The 17,868-nt window shown below is 44.1% G+C and overlaps 1 protein-coding gene and 1 long non-coding RNA gene across 5 annotated transcripts in view; one reads left to right on the top strand and one right to left on the bottom strand.

The window, feature by feature from the left end:
* Positions 1-3,919, bottom strand: part of TRIM36 (tripartite motif containing 36) — a 29,491-nt gene extending 25,572 nt beyond the window's left edge. For 2 of the 4 annotated variants that reach the window (XM_072922718.1, XM_041711240.2), the window contains exons 1-2: positions 1,805-3,919; positions 687-921 (exon numbers count right to left, since the gene is read on the bottom strand). In XM_072922718.1, coding sequence (XP_072778819.1) covers positions 687-921; positions 1,805-1,831 — 262 coding nt within the window. In that variant the 5' untranslated portion in view covers positions 1,832-3,919. The remainder of the gene's footprint in view (positions 1-686; positions 922-1,804) is intronic. The other 2 variants (XM_041711241.2, XM_041711242.2) reach the window with 1 other exon arrangement.
* Positions 1-16,292, top strand: part of LOC140681959 (uncharacterized) — a 62,126-nt gene extending 45,834 nt beyond the window's left edge. Inside the window, exons 2-3 of the long non-coding RNA XR_012053180.1 lie at positions 12,138-12,296; positions 15,544-16,292. This is a non-coding gene — a long non-coding RNA (uncharacterized lncRNA). The remainder of the gene's footprint in view (positions 1-12,137; positions 12,297-15,543) is intronic.
* Positions 16,293-17,868: the final 1,576 nt, after the last annotated feature.

The raw sequence follows: 17,868 nt of genomic DNA, 5'->3' as shown, positions 1-17,868 counted from the left end.
TTCAAGAAATAAAGCATGCACAAAGCACTTTCAATGCATCTGTAGGAGAGCAGACCAACTCATCCATGGATTACAAAGAATCTTTCTAGCACAATACCTCAAAGAGCATGAGGAGTCCTAAAGCTAAGCACTCTTTAAATCTTCAAGCAGACCACAACGAAGGAGGCTGCTAGGGCTGTCTGCTTACAGTCATCTGCCCTCCAAATCTGCAACTGTGCAATAATCATAACCAATGGAAAATTATTTACTGTATGCACAACGAGGTGGGCAGGACAAAACTAGCTTACAAAGTCTACACAGGCTCAGAAGGAAGTCAGAACTACTGCATTGGGGCTGGTTGAAACCAGAGCAAACCACTGGCAGGCAATGAAATCACCAAAATCTACATCTCCATGCTACTGAACATGATGCTACTACATTGCCATATAACTGAAATACAGAAATAAACAAACACAATGCCACAGAATGCCACAAGGACTAATCTATTATAGATGAAACAGAGTGCATTGTCCTTAAAAATATTCCCATTGTTCTTGCACAAAATTAACAAGAGTAGCACTATCCCTAAATCATCTCTATAACCACATCAGGAGTACCAGGAAGACATTTTACCAATGCAGACCCCATTCAGCTCAAGCCAGTCTAATAATAAAATTAGGAAAACATGCACAATCTCTGATACATACCTGATCTATTAATCCTGTCAATTCTGTCCATGCTAGAAGCAGAGATTCTAATTCGAGGGCTACTCTGATTAGAGGATTCAGAGCCTCCATCAGCAAAGGAGTCTTCAAATGCAAAAAGTATTTCTTTCACACATTTGTGACAGACATTATGCTGGCAGGGGATGATCAGCGGATGGGTAAACAATTCTTTGCATGCTGGGCAGATAAGCTCTCTTTCAATACCCTTAATGGCAACCTTCATGATAGAAAGAGGGAGAAACAAGTATAAGCGCAGGAAAACACGAGCCGCCAAGACTTATTGCACTGCTCTAAGTCACCAAACCCCAGCTCCGCAGAAAAAAAGCACACCATTTTATCTGGCTAAAACAAATATTAATTAACATTTATGAAAACACTGACAGCATTCATTTCAACTTAAGTGAACATTGCCACTAGGCAAACAGTTCATCTTTAGGTCATGTCTGCATTGCAGGGGAAGAAAGGAGGGGAGTAGTCTTAATTCCACTCAAGGAGCTAGTGAAATGCAACCCAACGCAACCGTACTTCTTAACAATAGCAGTCTATATGTTTAGCTTGCTTGCTGGCTTACAGAGGGAGCAGGGAAAAAAAAAAAAACAACGAAATTAAGTGTCAGACTGGTTAAACAACAGGCTCTCCTGACGTGTAATTGGCGTTTATGGGCTGAAACTATCTTCACTTCATTAAGGTAATAGTGCCGAGTCAAGAACATCATTTATTTATTTATATGTTAATTTACGTCTTTTATCTGGCGCACAAAGAGCCGCCTGTGGATCGGCGCGGCTCTTCAGTAATTCCGTGACGGCGCGCCCCGCCGATCGCGGGTGTCGGGCGGGCGCGGGCAGCGGCAGCAGCGGGAGCGCCGCTCCGCCCGGCGCCCTCCGGAGCGCTTCCCCTCCGCGTCGCGCCCGTCGGAGCTCCCTGCCAGCCCTGCCCGCCGGGACGGACCTGCCGGCGCACGTCTCGGGGACTGCCAGGCTGACCGACCGAGTGACTGACCGAGCGACAGACAGGCACACACACCCTTACAGCCCCCCACAGCACAAGAAGAGGAACGAAGGAACGACGCACTGCGCCCCGCCGGTTCCCCCCGCGCTCACCGGGCTCTCCAGCCGATCGCTCTCCATCCCCGCGCCTCTTCCTCCTCCTCCTCCTGCGCCGGGGCGCCGTCAGCCCGGGCGGGCGGCCGGGACACGGGCGGTGCAGCGCCCGCGGCAGCTCCCGGCGCAAAATGGCGAGCGGGCGGGCGGGCGCGGGGCAGCGCGGGCGGGGCGGGGCGGCCGCGCCCGCGGCAGCAGGCGCACAGCGGAGCTGTCCAGCGCCCCTGCCGCGCTGCTCCCGCGGAGCACCAGCTGCCTGGCTCTGCTATTGTTTTGGTCCTTTTCTTTCGCCGAGCGGCACCGGAAATACCACAAGTCCCGGCGGCCGGGGGTATCGAGTGCTTTCCCGCTCAGCCCCTGCCATTGGTCATGTCTCATGGTACCCATGTGATAGAATCACTGCGTCGTGGAATGGTTTGGGTTAGAAGGCACCTTGAAGATCACAGAATCACAGAATCAATCAGGTTGGAAAAGACCTCTGAGACCATGAGTCCACTCTGTGTCCTAGAGCCACCTTATCAACTAGACCTTGCCACTAAAAGCCACATCCAGTCTTTCCTGATATACCTTCACCACCTCCATGGGCTTTGAAGAATTTCTTTTTCATGCCCAACCTAAATTTCCCCTGATGTGGCTTTGGATAGTGTCCTCTCATCCTAAAGATCTAATTCCAGTGTCCCCCACTGTTGCCAGAACCACCTTCCAGAAGAATGGATTGCTCAAGCCTTCTTCAACCTGGCCTTATTCTAGGTTTGGAGCATCCACAGCTTCTCAGGGCAACTTGTGGCAGTGTTTCATCACCCTCTCAGTGAAGGATTTCATCCTTATATATTATCTAAACCTGCCCTCTTTAAGTTTAAATTCATTACCCCTTTTTACATTACCTGGCCATATAATAACTCGCTCTTTTTCATAAGCCCCCTTTAAATACTGAAAGACCACAATAAAGTCCTCGTGGAACCTTCTCTTCTCCATGCTCACAGCCTCAACTCTCTCAGCATATCTCAGCATAGAAGAGGTGCTACAGCCCTCTGATCATTTTTATGAGCTCTTTTTGACTCACTCCAGCAGATCTGTGTCTGTCTTGTGCTGAGAATCACAGACCTGGATGCAGTGCTCCAGGTGGATAGAGTAAGGGCAGAGTAGAGGGGGATAATCTCCTCCTTCAGGCTGCTGGCCACAGTTCTTTTGATGCAGCCCAGGATACAATTGACTCTCTGGGCTGCCAGGGCACACTGCTGCCCCATATCCAGCTTTTCATCCCTGAGAACCCCCAAGTCCTTCCCCTCAGGGCTGCTCTCAAAGACTCCTTCTTCCAGCCTGTCCTCACGTTTGGAATTGCCTCGATCCAGGTGCAGCTCTGCACTTGCACTTGCTGGACTTCGTAAGATACTCATGGGCCCACTTCTCTGGTTTGTCCAGATCCCCCTGGATGGCATCCCTTCCATCTTTTGTGCCATCTGCACTGCTAAACTTTGTGCCATCTGCAGATTTGCTGAGGGTGCCCTGGATATCACTGTCCATGTCATTTATAAAGATACTGAAGAGCACCAGTCCCAAGAGAGAGCCTTGAGGAAAACCACTCATTCCTGGCCTTCACGTGGATACAGAACCATTGACCACAACTCTCTGGCCAATTCCTTATCCACTGAATAGTCCATCAATCAAATGCATGTCTCTCCAATTTGGAGATAAAAATGTCATGTGGGACTGTGTCAAAGACCTTACAGAGGTCATCTCTTGGACTTGCATTGTCAGCTTTTGCAGTCATCCTGTCACAGAAGGTGACCAGTTTTGTCAGGCACAATTTGCCATTATTGAAGCTGTGCTGGCTGTCTCAGACCACCTCCTGGTTTTTCATGTGCCTTAACAATTTTCCATGAGGACCTGTCCCATGATCTTCCCAGGTACTAAGGTAAGGCTCACAAGTCCATAATTACCCAGACCTTCCTTCGTCCCCTGATTAAAAATAGGCATGGTGTTTCCCCTTTTCCAGCCACTGAGGACTTTGCCTGACTGCCATGAGTTCCAAATATCCTGCAGGAGGCATGCACCAGGCAGCTTTTGTGGCAGCTAGGATGAAAAAGAGACGGGGAAGTGGTTATGATGGCCAGCATCTCCTACCCTTCCCTTACAGCACGTTTCCATTGGAACAGGGGTCGTAAATACCCTTTTCACCATCCACCAGAACAAACAAAAAATACTTTTCAATTCTCAGCACCTTTCGCTTTTGGCAAGGGTGCAGACAGAGCCACTGCAGTGGCAATAGTTAACATAGCATTAGGCTAAGGGAGAAAGAACCAGTTAGCAAGCTTTGAGTAAAAGCATGCACTGTCCTTGCATTACACAGTAGAAGGAGGTTTAGTTAATTAAAATACATGCGGCCTGGGTTATGTGAATGATGAAATGTTGTCAGTTGGAGAAATACCAGATTTGACCTGCTGTTCTATTTGAAGAAAAACATCAGGATAAGAAGTTCCCTTTTCCCCTGAAAACTACTTTTCATATGACTCAATAAAACAAACACTGTTGAAATGCCTTACTTGGGCATTATTTACACCTGGGTTTCAGTGGCCTCGATGTGAAACTTGAATGGAAATTTACACTCATAAATTATGAAAACAGAGGTGATTTTTTATGTGTCCAGTACAACAAAGAAGAACTTTCTACAGAAGACTTATAAAGATATTATTTAGGATTTACTTTACTAACCAGTGTCATAAAAATACAGAGTGCTCTGGTTGAAATTATTCTGATAGTACCAGTAAATGTACAGTATGTATATTCAAACAGAAACATGTCACTTAAATGGGCGTGGGGAGAACAGGTTGGTAAGGTCATATGTTGTCAGCCTTCCAACTGTGTTTTGAATAATGATTTGCAAGCCTCTGAATATGGATATTATCTCTTACCCACCTCTGCTATTCCTCAGCTTTCCTGATTCCTGCCTTCCTTACAGGCAGGCAGCTTTTAATAAGCCCTTGTCTACACTAGCACACTACACACCGCTGATGCTGGACTGTGGTTGATGCAGGGCCAAATAAACAATCAGCTTCAGACTAGAACAAAGACCCCTGGGCTCTAAGGCTGCCTTTGAAACAGTAGGAAGAAATTTTGTCTTTGGTGGCTCTGCAAGGAAAGCTATTCTGTGCTCCATGCTAAAAGTGTAGATGCTCTTTACATCTGTAGTGTAGCACAGGTGGGTGCTGCTAGTGCAGACAAACATGGAGCACACATTTTCCCCTGTCCTTCTGAAGTCTTCACATGCACCACAGTGCCAGCAGCTGTTACTGCCAGAACTTGTGAATGATTCTTTGTTCATCTCTTAATAAATCGTTAAGGTATTACCTTGTTTTTGTACATGTTTGTTCTGGCTTCAGGATAGTTTAGAGCAAGATTTTAATTACCACCTCAATCACATTAAGATATTACATGGAAGAAGATATCCTTGAAGATCTCCAAAGGGCAAAACTCCCTCTTCTGCACTCACATCTTTTTACTAGCTGTTTGATCCTCCCCCAACTCAGGACTACTAATTTTGCAGTGCTAAAATTCTCATTAGCTTCAGGTACTGGGAGGAAAAGGCAACAACTAGGAATGACTGATACATTAAAAAGATAAGAGCACAAACCAGTGTCAGAAAATACTTCTATCCTTAGCTTCTGAAAAGGGTGTTAATAAGATCAGCATGACTACAAAAGTCAGACCTACCTTTCTGCTTTGTTTCCAGACAAAGATGTTCATCAAGTGGACACCCGTTCTGCTCACAAGGGACTCATTTTGCATGGAGTAATGCCTGGGTTGTGTTTAAGTAGCTCTACACATCCTTCAAAATTCAGCCCTGTTGCTTTGGCAGACAGGGTCTGACCAGGATTTACAGCATGCCCTGCACTCTCAAGGCAGCAGAAGAAAACAGTAACTAGGATGGGTGGGCATTGCCATCCTCTTTCCCCCCCTACCTCAGGTTAAATATGCTTATTAATTTAATAATTGATATGCAGAAATTTCCTGAGTGCTCATTTGCATGAACTATCAAGGTAATTTCAAGAAGGATGCAGCACTGCTTTCCAACAAGCTGTAAAAATCCTACACTTGTTAAACAGTGCAACTGAAGTCCTACTGCAGGAAAAAAACATAAGCCTGTCTCAAAGCACCAGAAAGGCTCTGCCAACACCTGCCCTCCCTTCAGTAGGTCTGCAAACCAAAGCTTTTCAAGACATTTATTTTCATGCTTTTTGCAACCACAGCTTGAGACTGAATCAGTTTCCTGTTGGTCTGACCTCCTCTGACTGAAAATATTAGAGCCAATGCATCACAGTGGAGATATGCAGAATGAGAATTCTTCCTGAGCTGGTATGACTGACCTGGGGACTGAGCTATCATACAAACGTTTTTGTCTGTGTGCAATGTGTTTTCTTCCAGGATGAATTCAGAGGGGTGTTAGCCCTCATCCTGCTCTCTGTAAATTGTCAGTGATGCAATTTACTTCCCTATTTACTTCTCTTCTCCTGAACAGTTAAATCTAATGAAGATGATTTTTACCCACAGGATTCTTCCAGTCATGCAGGATAAAAAATAAGGCAGCAATAAGGGCAGGAATTTATGCTGCCTGAGAGATATGTGCCTGTTTTGGCTTAGGAATAGAGGCTCAGTTTTGCCTTCACAATGGCTGCCCTTCAACTGTGTGACCTTGAAGAGCTAGCTAAGATCTGTAGACCTTGGGTGTTTCAAAGTGAACATAACTATGGTCTGAGGATCTCATTTAAAAAAAAAAAAAAAAAAAAAAAAATCAGTCCCTAATCCCTTGGTTCAGGGTTGTTTGTCTTCTCTGCAGAGAAGTGCTACAGGTCCATAATCCTCGAGGCTGGACAGGTTTCCTAACAGATCCCATAACCTGATCAGCAGGACTGGACAAGTTCAGAAGGTCCCGTGTGCCACTGCTATGCACAGAGCACTGAGTTAATAAAGACTGCACTCTGCCAGAATACTGGGTCTGCAAATAGCTTTGGGTAGGATTTGTAGCTAGCATGTTTCAAAGTATGCTAAACTGATTCAGTGTGTCTTTACTTTTTAACTTATTGCCAAATGTACAGTACTCTCCAGGACACCTGGGAAGCAGCAGAGAACCCAAGGAGCAGCTACATACAAGTCTACACAGAGGACTCTGTTGTTTCCCTCCATATATTGCAATCACTTGATTGCCAAGCAAATGGAAGAATTCTAATGAAAAAGCTTTCCAAAAATACAAGACATTCAAATCAAAATATCTTCCACCTCTGAATTAAGAGAGAGTCCTACCTCTAAAGAAATTATTACTGTTTAGCAGAAAGAAAATGTAAGGTTATTTTGAAAAGGATTTAGAATATAAATAATTTACATGAAAAAAATTACAAGGAAAAGCTCAGTTTCTGACACCATAAAGATGTGACACAATAAATAGTACAGTACACATGGAACACATGGGTGAAACTGAGTGGAAATTTAACAGGGTAGAAATCCATTTTGGATTTAGGTGTTTTGAAGTCTGTTAACTCTGCTGTGCTCAAGGCTCCCTGTTCTCGCAGAAAGCTTGTGCTCACAAAACACACATTCCTTTTTCACAAGGAAAAGAACGCCAAACTTCCAAGATAATGAGAGCCCCTTGAACTTTGAAAGACTGGAGCCTAAAGCTGAGGCTGCAAGAGATGGACAAGATGACCAGAGAGTTCTCTCTGTACAAGAACTGATAAGGGCTAATTGCAAGTTGTAATGCAAACCCAGTAAAATTAATATGCATAAACCTGTTGTGAAATTCCATGCATATGTACAAGAAAGGGGAATAATAAAAGGTTTGGGAATTCTCAGGGGAGGACATGTTCTTTAAGGGGAGACAATCCCCACTTGCACCCACTAAAATAAACATACCAGCTTTACAATTTTTAAAAGTTGTGGAGTAAGTTGTTTTTTTTTTTTTCCTGCAAATCATAGGGAGCTTCTCTCCTTCACTTCAGACTGTAGATACCCCTGTCACAGAAGACAAAGCTGGCAGCTCACCCTTGCCATGTCACATCCCATGTGCTTCTAGATGCTCCAGGGAAACTGTTGGAGTGATGAGAACATGCCTAAGATGTGGAAACACACTTCTGTCACACAGGCTGACTAACCCAGCCAAGTAACTGATTAAAAGCTGTGACGACAGGCAAATTGGATTTTAACTGCTCTTGACTGTTAGATTTCAAACTCAGACCCCTCTGAAGTATCTAACTTAATGCTTCTGCCTGACTGAACTCCAAGTTATCTTTACATACTCTTTCTTTAACTCCAAGTTATCTTTACATACAACCAGAGTCACTACTTTGTGCAAATACCCCTCACAATATATGTATATTCTGGCATGCTTTTGAATATTCTCTAAAAGGAAGAAAATTGCTGTTAGAGGAAAATTCTCTTCATAGGAACCCAAACCCCAGAGAAGGACTTTCCTGCACATAAGGAAGAAATATGTAAAGCCTTATCTTCTTTAGCATGAGGAACAGAGCTCCAGTTTGGCTGAGTCAGTCAGCCCAGAGCCACCTGCCAGCCACCACAGCCACTAGCAAATGTTGCATTTCTCCTCTCCAGCTCCTTATTGTGATTTCCCTGTATAGCTCTACCTCTTTTTGTCACCTGGACAAAAGCTGAAATGCTACCACAAGAGAATCTTATATTATTCATTACATGAAACCAGGCAGAAGGCAGGTCCAGAAATCAGTGTCACATGCAGGTTGCAGGTAGAGAGCATGCAGAACTTGAAATGCTCTTAAAATTGTTTTTATATATTTCTCATGTTCATATCATATGGGGTTTAGGACTTGTTTTCATAGTGTCTATTTCTCTAAATGCTTTTTCTAGATAATAGCTTTAAAAACTGTTTCTTATAAACCACCAGCTGTCAGTTTCTGCAAACCATGTGGAGAGTAGGAATAGATGGTAAAACAAAGAGAACAAGTAAGGAAAAAAAGAGAGAGTGATGACCTTGATTAAAAAATAGAGCATGCAAAAATCCTCATTTCAGTTGAATAAGGGGTCTCAGGGACAGTGTTGTTAGTTTCCCTCTGAAACTCACATTGGTTTATATCAGCTTATTGATTGTATTCTGCTTACAGAAAAATGCTCAAAAATGGCTTTATGGAACAGATGGCAAGTATTGGTATAATTTAGCCCATCAAATATGATTGTTTCTTTATAATATCTAAAAATTCTTTGGGGTTAATACTTCAGGAGAATCATATGCATTTCAAAAGAAGAAAACATATACCTATGAAAGTAAAACAATATAAATTGGAGTTTGGGTGAATAGCTGGGTTAGCAGTGTGTGTGTTTTGACTACTGCAAAAGTAAACTTACAGGGAATAATTCGGGGGAGGGATGGGGAAGAGGCAGGATTGGAAGAAGCCTGAGACTATCTCTGGAATGATACATAATTTTGAGATAGATGAGTGTCCTTGCTGTGGTTTGAACTGAGATTTCAGAGTCCTGAAAGAAAGTCATACAATCTCTTTCTGCACCAGTGCCTCTGATACAAAATGCAGTTAGTTGTTAATCTGTCTCTCAGGGGTATTTTGGAGCTCTCAGATGCTACTGTGACATTTGTGACAGGTGCCATGGAGGCCCAGAATATCTCAGAGAGTATTGTAGTGAGCCTAAACAGATGTTGTGGGTATATTGATTACACAAGGAGTGTTTTAATGGAACTAAAAGTGCTACATGCATTTTCTGTTCTAGATACTATGTGCAAGTTGCATGTGTGAAGGCGGGTCACAGGACAATATGAGTACAGATGATTAAAAGAGATAACAGGTTTTTGAAGTGACATTCCCCTGGGGAAAAGTGATATATAATGATTTGCCCTGTTTGAGAGGTCTGACGGAGGTTGCCAGCTAAGTGGAAAAATAGCATGCTTGCCAAGAGGGGTCATGTGCATCATACCTGCAGGGACCCTGCATATTCAGAGGTGGGGGAACAAGTGTAAAGTAGTCTTACTGCATCCTGATCTTCTAATAGGTATTTGTTCAGTGAAAGCCAGATGCTTAGCAGTTAACTCAGAGAATGTTAATGCTTCTAGGCTTTATTGGAAAAGCTTTATTGATAATGGGAAGTGGGAGCAGGAAGACTGGAGTGCTGAAACCTCTAAATAGCAATACCCTGACCCAAAGCAAATACAGTTTACCATGCAGAAGAGTCCTTTTGCTGGCATGATTTATGTCATCTGAGAAGGGAGTTTAATTATCCCAGCAGAACACCTCCAAGCTGCTGGATAACATCAATAAATTACAAAGAGGCTGTTATCTAAAACCCTGGTCTGAAGGTTCAAAAAAGGTAAAAGGAAAATGTGGAGAGCAGTAGGTCTCAGAGCGAGAAGCTCAAGCAGTGATCGCCACTATGGGAAGTCTGTGGCAGTCACACAACTGGCGTTGTTCCCTTTCTCTTCATGTATGTCAAATGTCTGTGATGATGGGACTTGGCAATGTCATTGTCTATGTATAAACAACAGCACTGTTTGTAATAAACATGCATATTTCACACTACTGTGCCAACTCTGCTGTCTATTGAGCCATATGCTCTTGCAGAGGGTTTCTGAATTAAGTACAAATTGCTTAACTGTGGGATAAGGGACAGATGTAGCACCCCATTACAGGGACATTCCAGGCACAAGGAGTTTCTGGCCTGAAACACTTTATGATTTTCTTTGGTGAGTAAATAGACAGAACAAGACTCAATTTTCCTTTAAAGTCCTGGCATGATTGTATTCAGGCAAGCAGAAGCAGAAAATCACCCAGGAAGCTCCTCATTCACCTGGTCTAAAGATTCTTCCAGGACATTTAGAAGAGGTAGTGGAGGAGAAGGAGAAGGATGTGCACAAAGAACTGGCTGTGAATGCAGCCTTTGGAGATATGCTGGAAAGACATCAGCATGAGTCTGGAACAAGCAGTATTTCTGACAGCCCTATTGTTTTCCACAATTATTTTTAAGTTTAAAAATATTTTGGCTGTTTCATTTTTTGGAAAAAAAAAAAGAAAACAAAAAAACACAACAACAACAACAACAACAAAAAAAAACCTAAGCCTGAACCTTTGGTGCTCCCTGGTTATCATACATATCAGCAACTCAACAGTACAAAAGTTGGATTTCGTCCTTTTTTTTTTTTTTTTTTTTTTTTCCTACGAAATGCGCGTGCAAGTTTTGCTCAAAATACTTGCCATCTCTGCATCGGTGGCTAGGGAAGGCAGTTCTCTCTTCAGCGTTGCCCGCAGCCAGTGGCTAGCAGCAGCAGCCCCCCGGGCAGGGCGCATCCCATCCCCGGCTGGAGCAGGGCATTCCCACACGGAGCAGAAATGGGCTGCAAACGCGACAGAGCCCGCCCGGCTGTGCCGGGCTGGGGGACACATCGTGTGGAAATTATCTTTGCAATTTTCACCTGATGGCCTCGGAAGCGTGTGGCAAACATTAGTCGAATCTCCAGAATACATTAATAAAGACGAGTCACTCCTGCCCCCACATTCCCCTAAAAAAGTCCGAGAAAGCTCTTGCGAAGGGAGCCGTTTCTCCCCGCGGGCTCTGCCCGGCCCGCCCTGTCGCGGTGCCGCTCGCCGTCCCTACCTTGTCCCACTTCAGCAGCTCCAAGATGTAGCCGAATCGGGGGCTGTCCGCGGCTGCCTCCATGGCCCGCTCCAGACGGGATCACCGCCCCTGCGCTGCCTCCGCCTCCGCCGCGCAGCCCGGTCCCGGTCCCGGTCCCGGCGCTCTCCGGGGGCAGAGCCGCCGTGCCGCGACCGATGCTCGGCCGGCCCCCCCCGCTCACGCGGCTCTGGATGCTCCTGAGAGCGGCGCACCCCCGAGCATCGCGGCAGGACTGACAGGGAAATTCGCTTGGAGCACCTGGAGGTGCCCAGGAGCACCGCCTCTGCTCTGCTCGGGCGCCGCGGCCGCGAGAGTTGCTGCGTTAGAGCCGACAGAGTTACACCCACTGGTGGTCTCATAAAAACGGAGTGATGCTGTATTAATCACCGAGCCTGTGGGATTGGGCTGGTGCCTGTGCGTGCCCTCAAGGTGGGCATGCCTCCTTTCAAAGCACAGATTGAAGTGGATGTATGCTGAGGAGTAGCATAATGCATTTGTACCCAGGGTCCATCTGGTTTTCTTAAATTCTAAGCTTTTGTTTAAATGACAAATTGTGTCTAAACAGAGAACACCTACTAATGTGCATAATTGCATATATGATCTCTTTCATGTGTTTGCACTTGACTGCTGATGTGTTTGTGGGGTAACTCAAACATGAGGAAATCTTCCTATCATCTCTTTTTCTTCATCCCAGGCCTGATACAACTTCTAAGGATGAGATGGATACAACATGCCTGTATACAACTGTGGCAGAAAAACTGGTCCCCGTAACCCAAGTATCCTCCTCTGCTTGATGAGGGCAGCCATCAATTCCACTGAAATGTTCACACCAGGCAGGAGGATCAGTTATCAGGTGAGGCATTGCACAACCACCCAGACACAGTGGGCAACGGGGTTCCACAGGACAGCTGGGGAATGGTGCTCGACATGTGGCAGACATCACATTTCTGCTCCATGCCTTATATATACCTTGCTTCTGGTAGAGGAACTGCAGCCAGCTGTGGCTCATTTCTTCCTGTTCTGGAGTCAAACTTCCCCAAACACAAAGGTCCCAGCTACTGCAAGACCTGGTGGAGAAGCATGTGTGAATGGGCAGCTCACTGCTGTCTCACCAGTCCTCTTCCAAGCTGAGAGGTGGAAGGTGACAAACCCTTCTTACGCTGTAGCTATCAAGTAGCCTATGGAGCACATCACCCCGGGTGGTGAAAACACACCAAAGAGTATTTTATAACAGTATAATGTATCCCCTCAGAGGCTGCATTTCCTAAGATATTGATATAGTAGTAATGTTATCTCAAATTCTCTCTACAGGTTACTCACTGAAATAGTATATCCTTCCTTTCTCAGGAAACGGGACTCATGAATAGCTTGAGACTTTTCTGTTACTAGATATTGTACAATTATATATATCAAATTACTCATTATTCAAATAGCTCATTATTATGATATAGACAGGCTTCCAGTGCACTTTTTGCTTTTGTGCAAGCAGCCCAAGAATAAAAAATGGGCAGTGGCACTGGGGACAGTCAGCTGTCATCACCCACACAGATGAGAAGTCCTCCGTATATAATTGAACTCAGTGTGAGATATTTTGCTTCCTGGTTTGATTTCAGCTCACCAAATGGCAGTCATGTATGAAATTTTCACTGCTGTAATTTCTTTGTCTCAGTGTGGAGTGCTGGTAGGGAGCAGGGCTGGCCGAGGCTGGGACAAGGGACTGCCTGAAGGAGTACCTTGCTTGTCCCAAGCTGCTCACGTCCAGCAGCCATCTGCAGGAAACCGTGCTGGCAGTGGCCTCAGCGACAGCGGCTCCTGTGTCAAGGAAGGTTGTACCATTGTATCAGTGTGAATCTCCAAATGATAACCAGCACCAAGAGCAAACATACCTTTGACCCTACAACTCCTTAATGACAGGCTGTGTGAAAAGCCAGGGAATTTACAACCCTTTGTGCTCCACAGCACAAGCTGTTCACTCTACTGGAACCTTTTCAGTGGAAGGGCATGCCTGCACCTGAATCTCACTGCAGCTTTGTCATGTCTTGGTTAAGCAACCCCCAACAGCCACCAGCCAAAGTATGTGAGACAAGAGTTTCTTCCCATGTATGGATCTGCTCCAAATCAAGAGTTCTGTCTTGTGTTCTCTAGCCACAAACCATACTAGTATTGTGAACTGCTCTGAATTTTTGGCTGCTGTCTCATGATGGTTTTTTTTTTTTCAGCTGTCAGATTTGGGTTGTGTGTGTTTTTTCTCTATTGCTGCCAAACCTTGTAGGTTATGGCCAAGGACTTGGACATAGGACAAAAAAGGTGATTCTTTGTTCCACTTCCTTCACCTCCTCATGTCCCACTTCCATAAATTGATAAATGTAAATGTCAATGTAAAGAGATGTAAATGTAGCTCAAGTCATGAAATCAGCCAGGGTAAGAAGGATACAGGAGAAGATGGAAGAAGCTGATGGTTCTTTCATGATCCCTTCCTGGAGTGGTTTTGTTTCAGGATTCGCTGTGTTAGCACTCCAGGTTCAGATGGCTGCCAGTGATAATTAAGCATGAGGAAGCCACAAACCACTTTTGCATTGGTTTCACAGTTTCAGCAATGACATACTCCCAAGCAGCTCTAGCCAGGATGATCCTGGGCACTGCATGACAGTGCTCTCTGCCATCAGCCCAGCAGAAAAGTGTTTTTCTGCAAGTTCAGCAAGCCTGAGCAGAGCCCTGTGGACAGTTCAGCATCATTTACACAAGCTCTCTCCATACATCCAGACTAGCTAGGAATTTGGGACTATCCTTTGCCGAAGATATCGATTCCTGTAGCCATTCTGAGGGCTTCTGTTTACTTCTCCTTGGGTAGCAGACAGTTTTTTCCAGCCTTTGCCTTGAGTGGCAGAAGGCTGACAAGGGAATGTGCACTTGGAAGGCTGTAGACAGATGGGAAAGCTTCACATTGCAGCTGGTGGCCCAGGGGCTTTCACCCCTCTTGGTAACTTTATGGCTGTGTTTTGCACAACCTTTACTGAGGTGGGCTGTATGTTGAAAATAGCTGGGAGCTCCTCACCTGTTCCACATAAATACAAAATATGAAATTGCTTCCCATAGTTTTCTTTCTTTTGTTTCATGTTTTACATAAGTTCCTTTCTAAGGAACCAGGATGTCTGAAAATCAATTCAAACCTTCTATTGTCATTAAATTATCTAAGAGTATGTCATATTATGTTAAAGTGAAACATACAGGATCATATTTGTTTTCTATTACTTAAACTTGAAGCAGATCCCCCCCAAAAAAATAAAATAAGGATACCAGTCAGATTACCAAATTATATAAATTATTTGGTATAGTTTTGTATCAGTGGAAAAACTGTTCCTGTATTTCAATCCTGAAATGTCATAGAGCACAGGGTTCTGTTGTGGCATGTTAGTATACAAATTAAAATACAAAGGAAATTTGTTTTTCTTGACCTGTGAATTATGTTGATTCTCCCAAGACAGTGACAACAGCTCTAGATTTTCTCTTTGTTCTCCTTCTCTGTCTTAGTTGACTTCTAAACTAAATCAGAGCAGTGAAGCTTACTCAGATGCTTTGGTCTTTCTGTTCCCCTAGGACTGTGAGGTATTTTCCCATTTCCATTGCACAGGGAATCCAGTCAAGCACACACCCTCAGCACACATGTCTAGCAACATAGTGAGGTTGTTCTTCTCCTACTGCACTCCTGTAAATACACTTCAACTTGTTGGCCATCATCACCTGAGGAAATCTACTTAAAGGGTGTTTGAAACCAGTTGCAGGTGGTGGTATGTTAAGGGCTAGCACAAATAATTAAGTATAGAGGAGAGAAAGAGCACTTCCATTTTATGCTAAAGATAGTAGTAAACTGTGCTAGAATTCAGCATGAAATGCTTCACTGTTGAATGGTACACGTGAGTAAACATTTGAAATAATGGAAGAAACGCCTCTGAAATGTGATTATGTATGTCTCTGATAAAGACTGTGACCTGCTTTTATTCTCAGAACAGCCTTCAGAGGCCTGCATCAAGCTTGAGTAATATGAAAGAGAATCCATGTGAATAGTTTATGAATTTTATAGAAACTCCTTCCTTCTGCAGGGAGTGATGAAGATGTGAGCTGTCACTGGCAGAAGAAAAATTGCCAGATGAGACCTTATGATGGCTGGAAAGGTGTTGCAAGCCGGACAAATGAGACCAAATTATTTCAAAGAGCAGAGGACTTGCATGCAGACCTACAATAAACTCCATCTCTATAGTTTTTTTAGGCATCACAGGGGCATTTTTTTTCTGCCACTTTTTTTCCCCAGCTGTGTTGCTCTGGAGTAAACAGAGGAGCAAAGTTTCGAAAGTGTCTTGACAAGCAGTCAGAAAACTGTCTGCTTCTACATATCTTCCACTCCTGCACCTTCACCTTGACAATTGTGTTAATGATCTCCACTCAGGATTCAGATTTAGCCTGAGGTCCCCAGATCTCTCACATGCTGCAACTTCTAAATCACATCCTCACTTTCTGCTGGACAGTTTGGTTTCTACCCTTTCAATGTCTCTAAACTTCCTTCGTGATCTAATTTTATCCCCTATCACCACAGACTGAAACAGAGTTTTATTTATTTTCATATACTTTAATCTAATAGAAAACAGCAAAAACATGAAGGTCATTAAACACACAGGGCTTAATATGGCCAATAAATAGCAGGAGATACTGAAGCAGCGGCTAACACAACATACTTGGTTGCTAGTGGCCAGAAGTAAGATTCTCACCCTTTGCCTGTACCTCTCATTTCCCTTACTTCTGGCTGTAAGTCCTTGGCAAATGTAATAAAATTAAAAATTGAATTTCAAATCCATGATATATTGGAAGCAAATAATTTGTTCTACTGTATTCAGACCTTTTTGACACTGGAGATACCTATCTCTAGGCTTTTTGTCCTGGCCCCTTTAAAGACCTCTGTTCAAGTTCCATTAATATATCCATTCAGTATTTTTGAGACAGAAGCACACAAAATAAAGTACAGAGAGAGGAATGCATCTTCACTCTTTGAAAAATTATCTTCATGTATGATTTCCTCCTAGCCTGTCCCATGTGACACTAGCAGAGTATCACATGACCCTGGGAACAAGCTAGTTTAAAAAATATGGGTTAAGTATGTAGACCATTATTAATATTTGATGTATTGAGTATGTTATTAGATATTTATGAGGAATTAAGTACACAATTATGCATACCATGAATATATCATGTAATTGCCATTTTTTGTTGCAATTACTTTTAATCAAGTTTGACAATACAAAGAGAATTGGGGCTAGCTAGAGTTTTAAGAAATATTAACTGAAAAAAACACAGCAAGCTTGAGTCTATTAACTTACTGATTCTATTCAGTTACTTAAAACAATGTGTCTAATGAAGAAATCAGAGACATGCAAATCAGAAGAAGAAAAGGGAAAGATGATCTCTGCTGAGATCTGCATGCAAATGTTGTCATGTATGTGTTAGTAATTTTGTGTGTTTTGCAAAAGGGGCAGGTCTGTAATTGTGAAGGCTCTGAAGAACGAAACATAGATATGAAAGCTTTTAAGGCTCAGCTGGCCTTCAGAGTCTATTGCACCCTTCTACAAGGCCTATCCAATTCATGCCTTCAAGGTGTAAGCGTGTCAGCTGGGCTCCTACACTTTTCCGTCAGCTCAGCTATACCAGGATTAGGTTTGAATTAACTTTCCTTTTTCAAAATGGCATGCTGTGCTGCTACAATGAAATTAATCCCCTGCTTTTTCCCATGGGTTAATAAAGTCTTTAATCCCATCTAGAGGTGGATTAAGCTCCCTGCATATTGACTTTGCACAGAGCAGGGTGGCTGCAGACCCTGCTGTGCCCAAGGGCTGACCCTCCCGGTGTCACACAGTGCCAGAAGGAGCCTGCCCCTGCTGTGCCCGCTGGGCATCGAAGGCTCTCCAGAACCCCCACACCAATCACTCAATATAACACCAGTATCCAGCTGGGATCAGCATTTAGGCATGCTGCTGGAGTAGCTTCCTGCAGGAGTACTGACTGCTGCCTCTGGGCAGGCAGTGCTGCGCTGCTGAGAGCTCTTGTGCCTCCTTCCCTCTCTGAAGGATAACAAAGGCACTGGCGACCTGTCAAAGAACAAGTGGCACAAAGCTGGCTTATGTATATAGAGGGATGTGCATCACAAAGCAAAAGGTCAGAAATGTCACTTGGAGGAGTTTATCTGAAATCACTGCAAAGAAAATTGTTCATTTAGTATTAATAAAAAGCCAAGGGTGGTGTACAGTGACACTCCTGCTCCCTGGCCCCATTGTGTGGAGTGTGGAAAGGATGTGGGGCATAAATTTGGTCCTGGTCAGCATGTCTCCACCGGGTTCCCCAGGTGTGCTGCTCTGCAGGGCAAACAAAGCATCATGAGG

The sequence above is a fragment of the Taeniopygia guttata genome, chromosome Z (assembly GCF_048771995.1).
Source record: "Taeniopygia guttata chromosome Z, bTaeGut7.mat, whole genome shotgun sequence".
Taxonomy (NCBI): Eukaryota; Metazoa; Chordata; class Aves; order Passeriformes; family Estrildidae; genus Taeniopygia; species Taeniopygia guttata.
The sequence above is the reverse complement of the archived record's forward strand: the minus strand, read 5'-3'. Positions and strand labels throughout refer to the sequence as shown.